Source organism: Nelumbo nucifera, chromosome 2, assembly GCF_055504915.1.
Source record: "Nelumbo nucifera cultivar China Antique chromosome 2, China Antique-T2T, whole genome shotgun sequence".
NCBI classification, from domain to species: Eukaryota; Viridiplantae; Streptophyta; class Magnoliopsida; order Proteales; family Nelumbonaceae; genus Nelumbo; species Nelumbo nucifera.
Window position 1 is genome coordinate 5,707,774 of NC_142650.1, and position 14,892 is coordinate 5,722,665.

Below are 14,892 nucleotides of genomic sequence, written 5' to 3' on the forward strand. Positions count from 1 at the left end.
CCGTCTTTGTACCCTCTTTCTGATTTGAAAAATGAGCCGATCTCGTCTTTCACCACCCCGTCCTCTTCCACTTCTGGGATTGGGTGGAACTTGGGTCTAAGAAGGGATTTGAGGGATTTAGACTTCGACTATATTTCGAGCCTTCTTGCAATTCTTGATAACGTTGTCTTAGACCCCACTAGAGCGGATTCTAGAATTTGGACACCTAACCCCAATGGCATTTTCTCTTGTGCTTCTTTCTTCAAAGTCTTAAGTTAGTCCACCAGTCCAACCCTGTCCCCTTTTCCTATTGGTGAGGTTTAGTGCAGAGCTATACCTCCTAGGGTTGGTAGTTTTTGTTGGGAAGCCTATCTGGAAAGAATCAACACTGGTGATCTACTCCAAAAGAAGAGACCCAATACTTGCTTGTCACCTCAGTGGTGTGTTCTGTGCAAAGCAGATGGGGAGACTGGTTTTCACCTAATGGTGTTGTGCCACTTCGCGAGGTTGTTGTGGGATTGGGCTTTCTCCTTGTTTGGATGCAGCTGGAATCCCCCATCAGACATGCAAGGCCTTTTCGCCCCCTCCTTCTTCAGGTGGCGGTTAAAAAGGGGAAGGACAATGTGGAGAAGACTAAGGGCTGCAATATGTTGGACACTGTGGGAAGAAAGGAACTCCAGGATATTCTCAGAAACTCAGAGAGGGACAACAGATTTGAGGACTATCATACAGTTTAGGGCGATACAGTGGCTGAAATCTCTGGAAATATTCACAGATTACACTGTGGATGACATGTTGAGGAAGTGGGGTGAAATTGCAAGTTGCACACAGACCAAGTCAGTACTGAGTGTGGCTTGGACCCCCCCACCTAGTGGATTCTTGAAATTAAACTTTGATGGATGCAGTAGGGGAAACCCGAGACAATCAGTGATCGGGGGTGTTTTTAGAGATGAAAATGGGGTCATCTCTGCTATGTTCTCAGGCTCAATTGGAGTGGGTGACTCCCTTAGAGCTGAGATATGTGCAGTTATGGAAGGAGCCCGGAAAGCTAAGGAATTGAACATTAAGAAACTTATAATTGAAGGGGATTCAGAGGTGGTGATAGGGTGGCTGACCAAAGAACAAAATGATCTTTGGAAGTATAACAATGAGAAGAGGAAATTCAAATGGCTGGTGCGGGAGATGGAAGTTAAGACATGTTGGATTAAGAGATCAGCTAATTCCCTAGCTAACGGTTTAGCAAAACAAGGGGCAGAAAGGGATTCCTTGTTTTGGGCTAAGTTGTAATGTTAGTGTCCTTGTATCTTTGTATTTTCTTCTTTCCTTTCTTGAAGTTCTTTGTGACTCTTGGAAGATAAGTGTGTTTGTCTTCCACTTGTAAATTTTCTACTGATGAATTAATGAAAGTGTTATTGATCAAAAAAAAAAAAAAGTGTAGCTAAAAAATCTTTTGTAGGAGATGGGGTTCTCAGTTGATAGACCCATGAGGTTGTACTGTGATAACCAAGCTGTAGTCCACATATCTTCTAATCCAGTATTTCACGAAAGAACAAAACATATTGAAGTTGACTGCCACTTTGTAAGAGAAAAGGTGATCAATGGAATGATAAATACAATTCATATGAGTTCAGGAAATTAGTGGGTAGATTTGTTTACAAAAGGGTAGAGTCGGGGAAGAGTGGATTACATGTGTAACAAGCAGGGACTATATGATAAAGACTCTCCAGCTTGAGGGGAGTGCTAGAATCGACAGTACAAGGGTAGTTTGGTCATTTGTCTATTTAATTAAGGTTGAGTTGTCTATTTTGTCTAGGTTTAAGTTGTGTGTCCCATATTTAATGAGGGACAGATTTGTCTTTTGTAATCTAATACAAAGAGATAAATATAAGGTGGGTCGGCTGAGAGGGTGAGACTTTTCCTTCCTTCTTAGACCAAACCTTTTCTTCTTCTCCTCTCTTCTTCTTCTTCTTCTTACTTATCTCAGACCAAGGACTGAACTAGTGTTAATCGAATCATTCACACATGCATACATGCATATATGCATATCTTTTTTTAATAAACTATACATATATGCATACATGCATGCATATACACACATGTATATCAATTTTTAGTGGGGGCTAATTTACCAACCCAAGCCCGGATCGGATCCAAGCTCAACTTGGGTGTATCAAATTTTAGTGTGGGTTGGGCTCGGGCTGAATAGTTCGGGGTTGATCTCGGGCTCGGGCTTTAAGCCCAATTCTTAGGGTTAGGCCAGGAGCTAAAACCCTGCCCAGCCTGACCAACTTGCACCCATACTCCGTATGTCCAAATTGGGCTTCAAGCTTTATCTAAGAGCTGGGCTCAGGGTCAGGCCTGGGCATTTTCTGTTAAAAAGAGGCAAAGGCCAACCTGAACTTGGCCCAATCTAGCCCATGAACAAGTCTAGTTCTCAGGTACTTGAAGAAACATCTAGGAAGAGGTATTCTCTTCTCTAAGCATGGATACATGGAAACTGAAATTTACATTGATGCAAATTGGGCCGGATCCACGATCATTATAGGTCTTCCTAAGTTATTGTACTTCTATTGAGGGTAACTTGCTGACATGGAGAAGCAAAAGACAGTCTGTTGTGGCCAGATCTAGTGCTGAAGCTGAATATTGTGCCATAGTACATGGTGTAGATGACTTAGAGGGTAACTTGCTAACTAAAGATTTCAAGATACTATTTCTTATTTTTCATTTATAGTTTGGTAATGCCTCCATCTTATGACTTATACTCATCCTGTGACCATTTTAAGATATGATGTTTGCTCTCTTGGTGAGTATTAGTAGGCAATAAATGACTTGAGGATTCAATGCTTTAGAGCAGGATCTGTGTAGTTTACACAATATAGTGGGGATAAGACAACTGAATTGATTTGTTGTTGCCATGTCATAAATGTAAATTTGCATCTGCAAGGATGGTTACCTTCTTTTCAAAGCATCTTTCTTTCCTCTTCTGGCGGAATTTGGTCAAGGCAGCAACTCTTTGTGCAAAGCGGTTCTGATCCACTCCACTCCCAGTCCCGCTACCAACACTATCACCAGCTCCTTTCTTTCCAGATACCCTATTATCATTTTCCACATTCATCACACAAGTGTTTACAGCAGTGCTGCTCCCATTCTGCCCATTGCTACCATGGTTGCTTCCTGAAGCATTTCCATTCAGGCTGTAGTTCCCAACATTGCCTTCAGTTGGACCACCAAACACATTGGACGACCCACACAGTGGAGCATCTGCTGCCATATTATTTAATGACAGATCATCATGCTCTGGTACTGGCTGCTTTTGCTTGACATTGTGGACATGGTGGTGATGGTGGTGGTAGTGGTGATGGTGGTGCTGGACTTGAACCTGCTGGACTGAGCCTTTCGATTGAGGTAGCTCAACATCCCAAGTTGCATTATCGGCCTTGTTGGATATGTCTTGCTGAGATGGACATATGCATGCATTCTGCATGGGATGAAGGACAGAGGGGTGCAGACATTTGGCTGTTGATGTGGATGCTAATTTTTCAACAACAGCTTTTGGCTTGGTGAAGATGCTTTTTGTGGTTGAGCCCATATCATTGTTGCTTCTACTTCCATTGGACTGCTGATTGGGAGGGCTATTTGACTGAGATTGAATATTGTACACTGAACCTGTTTTCACTGCATCTGAACTATTGTCAGGTGGAACAGAACAACTTCCTATATTCCCAGTGGGAGCCTGATTAGCAGTAGAAGCAGTGTTATACCTACAGAGCAACATACAAATAGCAAGTTTATTTACGATTCCACTTACAACATGGAAATTAAGTAATTTCATGTCAACTGGTTCTCTCCATACCTTGAGAATGCTGAAAGATCTGAATGTTTCAAAACATTGCGATCATCATGGGCAGTTGTCCCAACATCTCCAACTCCTCTTAGCCTCTTTAGACTCAACTCTAGTGATGGTAATCCTTTAGCATCAGAGATCCTCTTATCTTTGATTTGTGTTATTTTGGAGAGGTCATTTGGAGCCTCAGATTCTCCTATTTCCACCTGACTATCATTACAACTAGCTATCGTACCTAGATCAGGAGCTTGGAACTTCAGTTCGTTAATTGGCTTCTCAGTGTTGAATTCCGGCTTTCCTTTATCTAATTGTTTGCTGTCATTCTTGTGGTTTGGTTCAGATGATTTGTCCAGCTTTGTGCACGTTAGGTTGGTGGAAACTTTCTCGTTTGGATATTTAAGTTGTAAATCAGGATTTGTAGGTACTCCAATCTCTAAGTCCTTGCCCATTGCAATACTATCTGAAGAATGAAATTACATTTCATATAAGAATAGTACAATTCAATGACAACCACTTGCACATAAAGCCACAGATCAATAAATACAACCAAAGTATACCAAGTTGTTCATCTTCTTTTTGGGATTCAATTGTTGCAGTTACAGGCAGCCACTCATTTCCATATTCTTCAGGCTTTGGATGGATAACCTGGGCACAAGTGCTATCTGGAGGATCAGCTACTTGATCCCATGGTGACATTGGTGGTGGACTGTCAACTTCTACTGCCTGCTTTGTCCAGGAGCTCTGCAAAATGAGATAGCAATATTCTCAACTGTGCTAGTTTTATTTATTTTTTAATTGGTAAGGTATTGCATTATATTGATGTGATTATCAGGCTTATCAGCATATACTCATGTGGTTGGACACCATGACATTCCTGCCATCACTAGGAAGAATGAAGAGTAGTTACACACTTGTACTGCATTTTTTTTTTCTTGTATGTATTTCTCTTATGATTCTTGTACTTTATGTGCTTATTCTTTGGTCCCTTGGAAGGGCCTTTTTGTAATTGTACATAATTTGGCCCTAGTAATATATTGGCCTTAGGGCTGGGGTCATTCGCTAATTCAGTTTGAAACACATGTACAATATGTGTTATTTTCCCTTGTTTTCTTCTGCCCATTGACTAGAAGGAATAACCTAGAACTGTCTAGTTTTCACATTGAAAATCTACTACAACTCTGTTTCATCTTCTGGACCATTGCTGGTTTGTTGGAGAACCTAAGATCATATTGATTTCAGGCCCGGACATTAAAAAATTACAGGTGCAGGTTCTGTCCACACAGAATGCTGCATCATTTAGTTTGGGAAATCAAGAGTATCAAGAGTAAGGGGAGTATTTAAGGATCATGAGGAGTAGAGAAATCAATATTCTTAGGGCCATACAACAAAGGAATTCCATAGAGGCTGAATTTCTGGCAATAATGCAAGGATTAGATTTAGGAAGGCCACTGGGATTCAGAATTTTTATTGTTGAAGGTAACTATGGAAAAGTAATAGGTTACCTGAACCAAGACATTCTGGTTCTTTGGAGACATAGACACTTGATGAGAGAAGGAATAAACATAGAAAGGGAGCTGAGAACAACATTCACTTGGGTGCATGGGTCAGTAAATGGGATGGCTGACATATTAGCAAGATAGGGGACTAGTAGCTTGTCATTGTTTCTGGTAAATACATATACAAGGGGGAGAATGATGTAATATAGAGAGGGATTTAATGAATTAGTGGGTAAAAGGGTACCTCCCTTTACCTATTGTAAGCATTTTTCAAAATTAATAAAATGTTGATCAGTTACCAATAAAATAAGTTATTTGGAGAAGTAAAAAACAGTTGTGACTAGGTCTCGTGTAGAAGCAGAATACCAAGTGATGGAACAGAGTATCTAAGCTTCTGTGAATGAAGCATGTGTTGTTTGACTTTGGGAGTTCGTTTTTACTTATCTTTATTGTTTACTCTTTGAATTTTTACTATTTAGTCTTCACTCTTTATTGTTTACTCTTTGAATTGTTAAATGTTCTCACTTTTTCATTTTATATTTGGAATTTTAAGGTTAATTCCTTTAATTTTGGCATATTTCATGTATTTATTCTTTATTTTTAAATTTTAATTATTTTTTGGGATGACCCAAATTGACCCATGGGTCAACCTTAATCCGAACATTTAGGGTTAGGGTCTAGCATTTGGCAACCCAACCCGAAATTCAACCCGACCCAAAATCAACCCAAAGTGTCTTGACCAAACCCGAACCCGACCCACCCAACCCAAATGCCAGGCCTAAGAAAAAGAGTCCACCGTAATCTCTCTCCAGCCCCAATCACTTTTATTAAACCTGAATAGAAACATTGGGGGAATTACATGAATACCCTTAATAGGACTACTTATAAACTTACAAAAAAAAGATTAATAAGCCCATGAGTATAACACTGAGCATAGATGTCAATCATGCCTAGCTTGCTTGCATATTGCTGCAATTTAGCTTTAGGAATTCCCTTGGTAAGTAAATCAGCTAGTTGCTCTTCAGATAAAGGGTAGGCAAACTTCCATAGTTGCCACCCTCTCTCTAATTCCAACAACCATAGTACAATGCCTAGATGTAAACAAGACAAGGTAGGAAGTTGTCATCACTGCATCACCCCAAAATCTCACTAGAACATGGGAAGCAAAAAGGATGCTCTTGGCTACTTCAACAACATGTCGATTCTTTCTCCATGCTACCCCATTCTGTTATGGAGTACGAGGACAAGAACTTTGATGTATAACCCTAAACTTCTCAAAGTATGAAACAAGATCCTTCTCAAAATATTCCTTAGCATTATCTAATCGGAATATCTTGATGCGGGTATCAAATTGGGTAAGCACAAATTCATGAATCTTTTTTACAAATTTGGGTACTTTAGCACAAGAACACATAAGATAAAGTCAAGTGTAACGAGAAAAATCATCAATAAACAGAACAATATTTATAACCACCCATGCAAGGTAAACGGTATGGGCCCCACACGTCAGAGTGAACAATATGAAAAGGAACTGTAGTTCTTTTATTACTTGCAGAATAAGAGTTTCTACAATGCTTTGACAACTCGCATGACTTACAATGTAGACTTGACAAAGTTTCTTTAAATAAAGCTGGAAACAAAAGACTCAACAAAGAAAAAGAAATATGACCCAAACGAGAATGATATAACATAATACGACTAACTGACTCTGACACATTTGAACCAAAAGCTGCTCTCGGAGGTGATACTGGACTTTGTCCAGGCATGCCCAACAGGTATATCCCATTCACCTCATGGCCACTCCAAGTCACCTTCTAAGAGTCTATGTCCTAAAAAACACAATAAGAAGGGAAAAGTGTCACACTGCAATTCAAAGATTTTGTCAAATTACTAACTAAAAGCAAATTAGTGTTTAATTCAGGAACATGAAGAACTGAGGATAAGGTAAGGGTGTCTGAAGATTTGATGTTTCCCTTGCCAGAGATAGGAACAAGAGAGCCATTAACAAGGGTGATCTTATCTCAGCCAGATAAAAGTTGGTAAGTAGAAAATAAATGGAACACGACAAATGAAGAGGGAATTGTCTCTAATGAAGTAGCTACTGTAGCAGTAGACTCCAGGCGACTAATCATTCGTCCATACGTCTCACCACTATGCCTCTGTTCACTCTGTGAGGAGATGGCTACATTTGCATTTCCACCTTTCACATTCTCATTCCTTTTTCCATTGTTTGTATTCTCGAGTCTGGTAGGTATAAGCTTTGGATGTAGCTTCCAACAGGTGTCTTTAATATGTTTAGACTTCTTATAGTATTCATAAACAACATCTTTCTTCCCAATACTGACGTTCGACTTCATCCCGACATTAGCATAGTGATTCATCTGTGGCTCTATAGACTAAACTTTTCTTGCTCTCCTCACTACTCACCATAGCATAAGCCTGAGATAAAGTCGCTTCATACTTCACCAAAACATTCTGTCTCAATGTCATACCCCGGGTTGAGTCTGATAAGGAACTCAAAAACCTGATTTCTTTCCACTAGCTTCCTATTTATCTTAGATTGTACACCCCCAAACCACAGTCTCCATCAAATCAATCTCCTACCAAAGAGATTTTAGCATGGAGAAGTAAATAGCTAAGGGCTTCTCCCCCTATCTTAGATTATTAACATCATTCTTTAATTTGTAAGCCTGGGCAACATTCAATTTTTAGAAATAGGTCTCCGTGACATTGTCCCACACCTCCTTTGTAGTTTCCATCCAAAAGTATGTTGGCTAATATGTGGCTGCCTAGAATTCACTAACCAACCAACTACTATGTAATTCTCCTGCATCCACCTCTCATAGGTAGGTCATCCTCCCCTAGTTTCTTCTTGCTCTGGGTGATATAACCCTATTTCCCTCTACTACACACATGTATCTTAATAGACTGAGACCAGGCTAAATAATTGGTCCCGTCCAGCTTCACAGTGGTCACTACCCCAAAAAGATTCTCCATTAAGCCCCTATGTCCAAACCCAGAATCTATGGGATATTTGGTTTCTCCTCCAGTTTGCTCCATTGAGTTAAATGAAGACCAAAATAAGTCTCAACTGAACAAGAATTGCTATACCAAGCAAAAAACTACTCTTCAAACAGCCAAATCTAGAGTTCCACAGGACCCGCTCGAAGGAGAGAAGAGGAGAAAGTTCAACCGCTCCGACCAGAGGTTCTAGAACTCCGCCCAACTCAAATCACCCTTAATGAAAACCAAAAGGCTACCCTTTGATCTCCAAGCGCTAGCTTCAAAGTGTCTCTAGGACCTGTAACTAGTTTTCTCTAGATGTCTACGGTTTTCGGGAAAAAACTCCAAGAACCTGCCTTAGGCTTCAACCAGGAATGAAAAACTTCACAAAACCTCTCCAAAAACCCTCCCAACTGGACTACATAAGCTGCTCCCTAATCAGCTGATCAATTCTCCATATATAGTGTATAGGCAAGGAGAGAAAAAAGAAAAGAAGGTGATAACCTTGTCTGTACCAAGTTGTAAATCACACCTGCAATACTCTTAATTAAAAAAAAAAGAAACAGGAGAAAAGAATGAAATTGAAGAAAGAAGTGATGGAAGAAAAGGAAGAAGAAGAGAGAGTTGTTCTAAACCTCTCTTCAGCCCCCAATGTTCTCTTTTATTTTTGTTGTAAAAAATAAGGACAATTACATGAGTGCCCGTAGTAGGGTGTCCATCACTAAAGACAACAACAAAAAACAAGAAAACAGGCCCACAACTAAGGCCCACTACCTACTAACACAAGTCATAAACATAACTTAAAGAAAAACAAAGAAACTAAGGCTCATTTGGCCCATAATCTCTACAGATCTGAAGCTCCAGAATTTATAATCCAAGGGATTCTACGATTAACTGAGGTAGTTGCATGGTTGGAATATACCTAAATGTGCAAACATAGTGTAAGTTGAATTTCCTAAAGCTGTGTTTGGTTGCAATAAAAATAAATTTGCACTGATGCAAAACTATGGCAGTGTAAATGATTCGAGTGTAAATCCTGACCTATTTTTGTTTCAAATTTTAGCTTATTTTGTTTGATTGCATTAGAAATGAAGTAAATTAAGACATGAAAGAGAATCCAAAACAAAATTAAATGAGAATTTGCACTTTTTTTTTTCATTTACACTCCCATGCATTTGTACCAAACACAGCCTAAAGGATTAGAAACTATTGCAAATGTGCTCTCAAGGTGATTAATCATCCTCCCATGCTTCTCAAATTCTGCCTTTACTGTTGCCAACTACTCAATAGTAGTTTTCTCCTCATTAGAACCCTTGCCACTATCGAGAACCATGGCTGCATTGGCATTCCCAATCTTTCCATTTCTAGCTTTCTTACTATTATTAGGATTCCTAAGATGAGCCAGCAAAAGGTGTGGGTGTAACTTCCAACAAGTATCCTTCGTGTGCTTTGGCTTTTTGCAATATTCACATTTAACATCTGTTTTTATTTTTTTCCTCAGCTCCCTTGGTTTCACATTAGCAAAGTGTTTAACTGGAACTACACCCTAAACATGAACATGACTTCTGCTTTTCTCACTACTCACCATAGAATAAGCATGAGTGAGGGATATATCATCTTTTTTCCAATATGTTTTGTCTAGTAATATCATATTCTAAATTCAGCCCTGTGCTGTAACAAATTCGAACACCCTATTTCTTTCCACTAGTTTTCTATATGTTTCAACATCTTTTGTACTCTCCCAACCAACTTTCTCCATTAAATCAATCTCTTACCACTATACCTGTTCATGGGTTGGGTAGCCTGACGGGCAGTCGGGCTTGGTCATAATTTTAGGCATGCGGGCTCGGGCTTAGGCCTAAAGCACCGGGCCTGACTTTTTTTTCGGGCCGGGCTTGGGCTTTCTAAAAAAAGCCCGACCCTAGCCCGACTTGATACTATATATTAAATAATAAAAATATATTTTATTTAATAAAAAATATATATACAATATGTTTTCTTTGTTCTTCTTCTCTTTTTTTCCAAGTAATAGTGAGATGTTTATTATTTTTGAGTTTTGAAGGTTTTTAATATAAACAAAACACTTTTTTATGGAATAAAAATGAAAAAAAAAATTGTTTTCAAATTTCTGGTTGGGCTCGGGCCTGAGTGTATTTTGTTGATACATATACAAACTCCAGCCGGGCCCGGCCCATAAACAAGTCTACTTGCCACAGAGGTTTCAACATTGAATAATAAATCGCTACGGGTCTTTCTCCCTGTCTTAATTATTTACATCATTTTTCAACTCATATGCCCTAGCCACATTCAATTTTTGGGAGTACGTCCTTGCAACATTATCCCAAATCTCCTTTGCAAAATTTACCCACATGTAATGTTGGTTGATATGAGGGCTACATTGAGTTCACCAACCAACCAATGATAATATAGTTTTCTTGCATCCATCTCTTGTGGGAGGGAACATCTTCCTTAGGCTCCTTCTTACTGCTAGAGATATATCCTCACTTTAGTACAAACTTACACTCTCACTGACTATGACTAGGCCAAATAATTGGTCCATCAAGCTTCACTATGGTCACAACTAGCAGAGTATGGAAGTTTTCAGAACCTATCCAAACTTTGATCTTTGCTTGATCTCTACTTCAGAGTGTTCCATTACTTCCAAACTTCAAGGAATAGTTTTCAGATAGCAAATAAAGGGAACTGAAATTGATAACAACAAATACTGACCTCAATAGGAACCCTAACAATGATTGCACCTTAATCGATAACCTGGGAGAAACCTATTCTACTTGTAGGACCTCTAGAAACCTGTTCTACTTGGATCACTCTCTATAAGGATAAAAAAAACTCCTTTCAATCCTTGAGCACCAGGTTGGAACCCCCTCTGTGACTCTTAATTCAAAAATCTCCAGTTAGCTAGGGTTTCGGGCAGAAACTACAAGAACTGTCTTGGATAGTAATCCGATCGACTCTTTTCTCCTGAAATCCTCTACCAGCAGAGCTGAATATCTTCTTTAATCAATCAACCATTCAGTTCTCCATATACAATGTGTATGGGATTAAAAAGAAAAGAAAAAAGAGTAGTTGTACTGTTCTAACTCTAATACCAAGAGGAAAACTAACCAACTCTAGATTCTTTGTTTAATGAATGAAAACCACCAAAAGAAAGAGCATCAGTGCAAGAGAAGAAGAGAAGAGAGAAAGAGAAAGAGAAAGAGAAGAGTCAACTGTACTCTATCTCCAGCCCCAATTACTTTTATTAAACCTGATTAGAAACATTGGAGGAATTACATGAATACCCTTTGTAGTGAGAATGGGCCAAATGGGCCTTAGTTATTGTTTTTTTTTCTTTAATTATTTCTTTAGTGCTGGCTGCCCTGTTAAGGGCATCCAAGTAATTGTACTTAATTTTAGAATTAAGTTAATAAAACAGATCAAGGGGGCTAGAGGAGATAGGTTCGAACTCTTCTTTTCTCTCTTCCCTTCTCTTCTTCTTCCACAATCTACTGCCTAAATTAAGCCCCATCCGGCCCAATATTTCTACATAACTTTTTTTTCACGCACACACATACAAAACACAATTCATTTAAATACATATACTTATTTCTTTATATGTTAGAGTGCAATTCATTTCTTTGATAGACAATTTATATATTCCTTTCTATTACATATCTTTTTAATAAGAATCCTATAATATTGAAAAGTTATATTGTATTTTGTTTTAAATTTCTAAGCTTCTCTACCTAAATTAAATAATCTTTGTACTTAATTTATTCATATATTTATATATTTTACTTCTTTATTTTTAATCTTTATACATTTTAGGTTAGAATTTATTTCTTTCATAGACAAATTATATATTTAGTTATTTACTTCTTTATCACACACACACACACACACACACTGATACACATTAATATAGATCTTGTGTTTTTTAATTATTCATATATTTTATTTTACATTTATGACGTTTTTACTAAATTTACATATATTCTACTCTATCATTCCATATAAAATAATTTATAATTTTTTCATCATATACAACTTTTATTGGAACTAAATGCCTTGTAAATGAGAGTGGATAAAAAGAGTTTGAAAATTTTGCAAACTTTTATAATTTCTATTTTATTTATTTTATATTTTCTAATTTAAAGAAAGGTGGGTTAACATATGAATGAAGATGATATTCTCACATGTGAGATTAAGACAGAGTGGCACATTAGGATTATTATATTTAGTAAGAGAAAAGCAAATAGACATTTTTCGGTTAAAAAGGTTATTATGACAGTTTTTTTTTTTAATTTCAATTGTCTTTTTTTAATTGTAACCAACCAAATAGAGTTTTATTGAACAATAGACAGCATCATATATCAATATTTTCTTTTTTCAGAATTTTAGTGTTGTCTAGATGAGGGCATGAGGCATATACCTCACCAAATTAGGCATGAGGCGGTGAGCGTAAGCCTCTCTCTATGTTCAAAAGGCATCAAGGTGAGGTGCTTTGGCTCATCACTTTGGTGACTTTTAAAACCATGGTTAGCATATGGCATGTACGATAACCTATGCAGGAACACCTGCCCATTCAAAGAATCATCAACTTTCACAATTATTCAATCACTCCTCCACATAAAAATCAATGTACAGATGTACCGTTTCTGTTTCTAATTAAATCACTCCAACCAAATAAGGTTTCTGGGCAATTAAACCTTAAACACTTACAGGGAGTTGATGCGGTGGTATCTAAAGTTCAAACGAAAATGCAACACCACAGTACCAAGAAGACCTTGGTACGGAATGATTCACCTTCCCTCTGAGGATATGCTGAAATCCATGTGAGTTTCCATTCCCTAATACTCATCTCTATCTAATGCTGTCTACTCATTATTTTTTGATAGCAAGATGTTTTTATCATTGCAAGCAATCAGCTATCTGTTGGCTATAAAAAAAATTAACTAAACATATGACCCAATCTCTGAAATCTAATAACTCTAGCTTTCAATAATATGAAAGCTCTGTATGCCTATATAAGCTCTTTCCTCTTTCCACATACTTGTTATATATTTTTGTTGTTTTCTATTGATAAAAATTCCATGAATTACCTATAAGAATAGTACACAAACCATCTGTAAGATATGGATAAGGTCAGCTAAAACTGAGGCATGCAAACAATATCCAACATCAATGTAGAAAATAGTCAGTAGTCCAACATACTTGCGTGGCACTCCCGTTGTCACTTCCATCCCTAATTTTCAAGCCAATACTCTCATTATCATCTTCATCGTTGCTGCCAGTGTTGTTATCAGATTCTTCAGCACTCCTTGACTTGAAAGATTTTTGAGTCTGTATACCACTCTCACTGCCACTACCACTAGACTGAGGAAAAGATGAGATATTAATGCAAGAAAAAAGAGCAAAAGCTAACATTAGTTCTGGACTCAAAATAGTAATTGATGAAGAAAGGATAAAAGTAAAATCTGTGAAATGTAGGTAATGTTTCACTAACTGAAATTTTGACATAAAGATGTAAGATAAAGTGTACTGCTACTCAATAAGATAAATTTATAGATAAACATGTCCATCCACACCTCTACACCAATACCAGCATTTGTCCATGATCAAATGTCCATCAATGGTTCATGATATAGAGAAATAACTGAAGAAGATAAATATAGCAACTCACACTGTGACATCTCCTCCAAACATGTTGCCAGAGATTTTTAAGCTCATTCTTTCGAATAGGCTTCACTAAAAAGTCAACTGCACCCTTTGATAAACACTTAAAGACTAAGCCCATAGAATCATGAGATGACATCACTGCATGGAAAGCTCATCAGTAGTACTAGTAGTAATGGTTGTTATTGAAAGTATCGATTTTGGAAGAGATTAAAAAGAACAGAAACCATTTTTTAAATTAGAAATGAAAAAAAAATGATATCTCTGATAAGTACTTACTAATCACAGGAATATTCTTGCAAGTCTTGTGACTCATAATCTTGCAGAGAAGACCAATGCCAGATAAACAAGGCATTACTACCTCAGTTAAGACAAGATCAATGTGATTTGTCAGATCTTCTAAGATTTTCCAAGCTTGTAGACCATTTGCAGCTGTTATTACTGCATACACCCAAATGAACATAAAAGGATGAAGAAGAAATTAGATAAAAGCATGATTTCTTGATTTTTCCTATTATTTCTTATATTTATTTAATGAAGATAACCGACTTCTGTAAGAAAAAATTAATAGCAACTTGATATTACAATTATGTTGATATTTTCATAGTTTCAGTAAATAATGCAAGCTTAAAAGGCATTATTTTATTTCTTTTGTAGCCACTGCCTACTAAGGGCATATTTTTACTTAATATAAAACCTAATGGGGCCATAAATAGGCCTCACAGTTTCACCTCTCTCTCTCTCTCTACAGATCTGATTTCTTCTTATTTCTTTCATGATTCAACACAAAATAAATAGAATAATTGCTGTTCTGGTTTCTAAGTTGGTACTAGAGCAGAGTTCTTCCATTCTTCTCTATGCCTAGACCCATACACTAGTAAGATCAGCAGTGTG

The 14,892-nt window shown here is 37.5% G+C and overlaps 1 protein-coding gene and 1 long non-coding RNA gene across 2 annotated transcripts in view; one reads left to right on the forward strand and one right to left on the reverse strand.

Moving 5' to 3' along the window:
* Positions 1-14,892, reverse strand: part of LOC104594719 (two-component response regulator-like PRR37) — a 38,829-nt gene that overhangs the window by 3,222 nt on the left and 20,715 nt on the right. Inside the window, exons 3-8 of the mRNA XM_010255156.3 lie at positions 14,278-14,439; positions 14,006-14,139; positions 13,537-13,698; positions 4,381-4,564; positions 3,833-4,283; positions 2,933-3,740 (exon numbers count right to left, since the gene is read on the reverse strand). Coding sequence (XP_010253458.1) covers positions 2,933-3,740; positions 3,833-4,283; positions 4,381-4,564; positions 13,537-13,698; positions 14,006-14,139; positions 14,278-14,439 — 1,901 coding nt within the window. The remainder of the gene's footprint in view (positions 1-2,932; positions 3,741-3,832; positions 4,284-4,380; positions 4,565-13,536; positions 13,699-14,005; positions 14,140-14,277; positions 14,440-14,892) is intronic.
* Positions 4,487-13,161, forward strand: LOC148801896 (uncharacterized). Its single transcript, XR_016082251.1, has 2 exons — positions 4,487-4,621; positions 13,047-13,161. It is a non-coding gene; the product is annotated as an uncharacterized LOC148801896 (long non-coding RNA).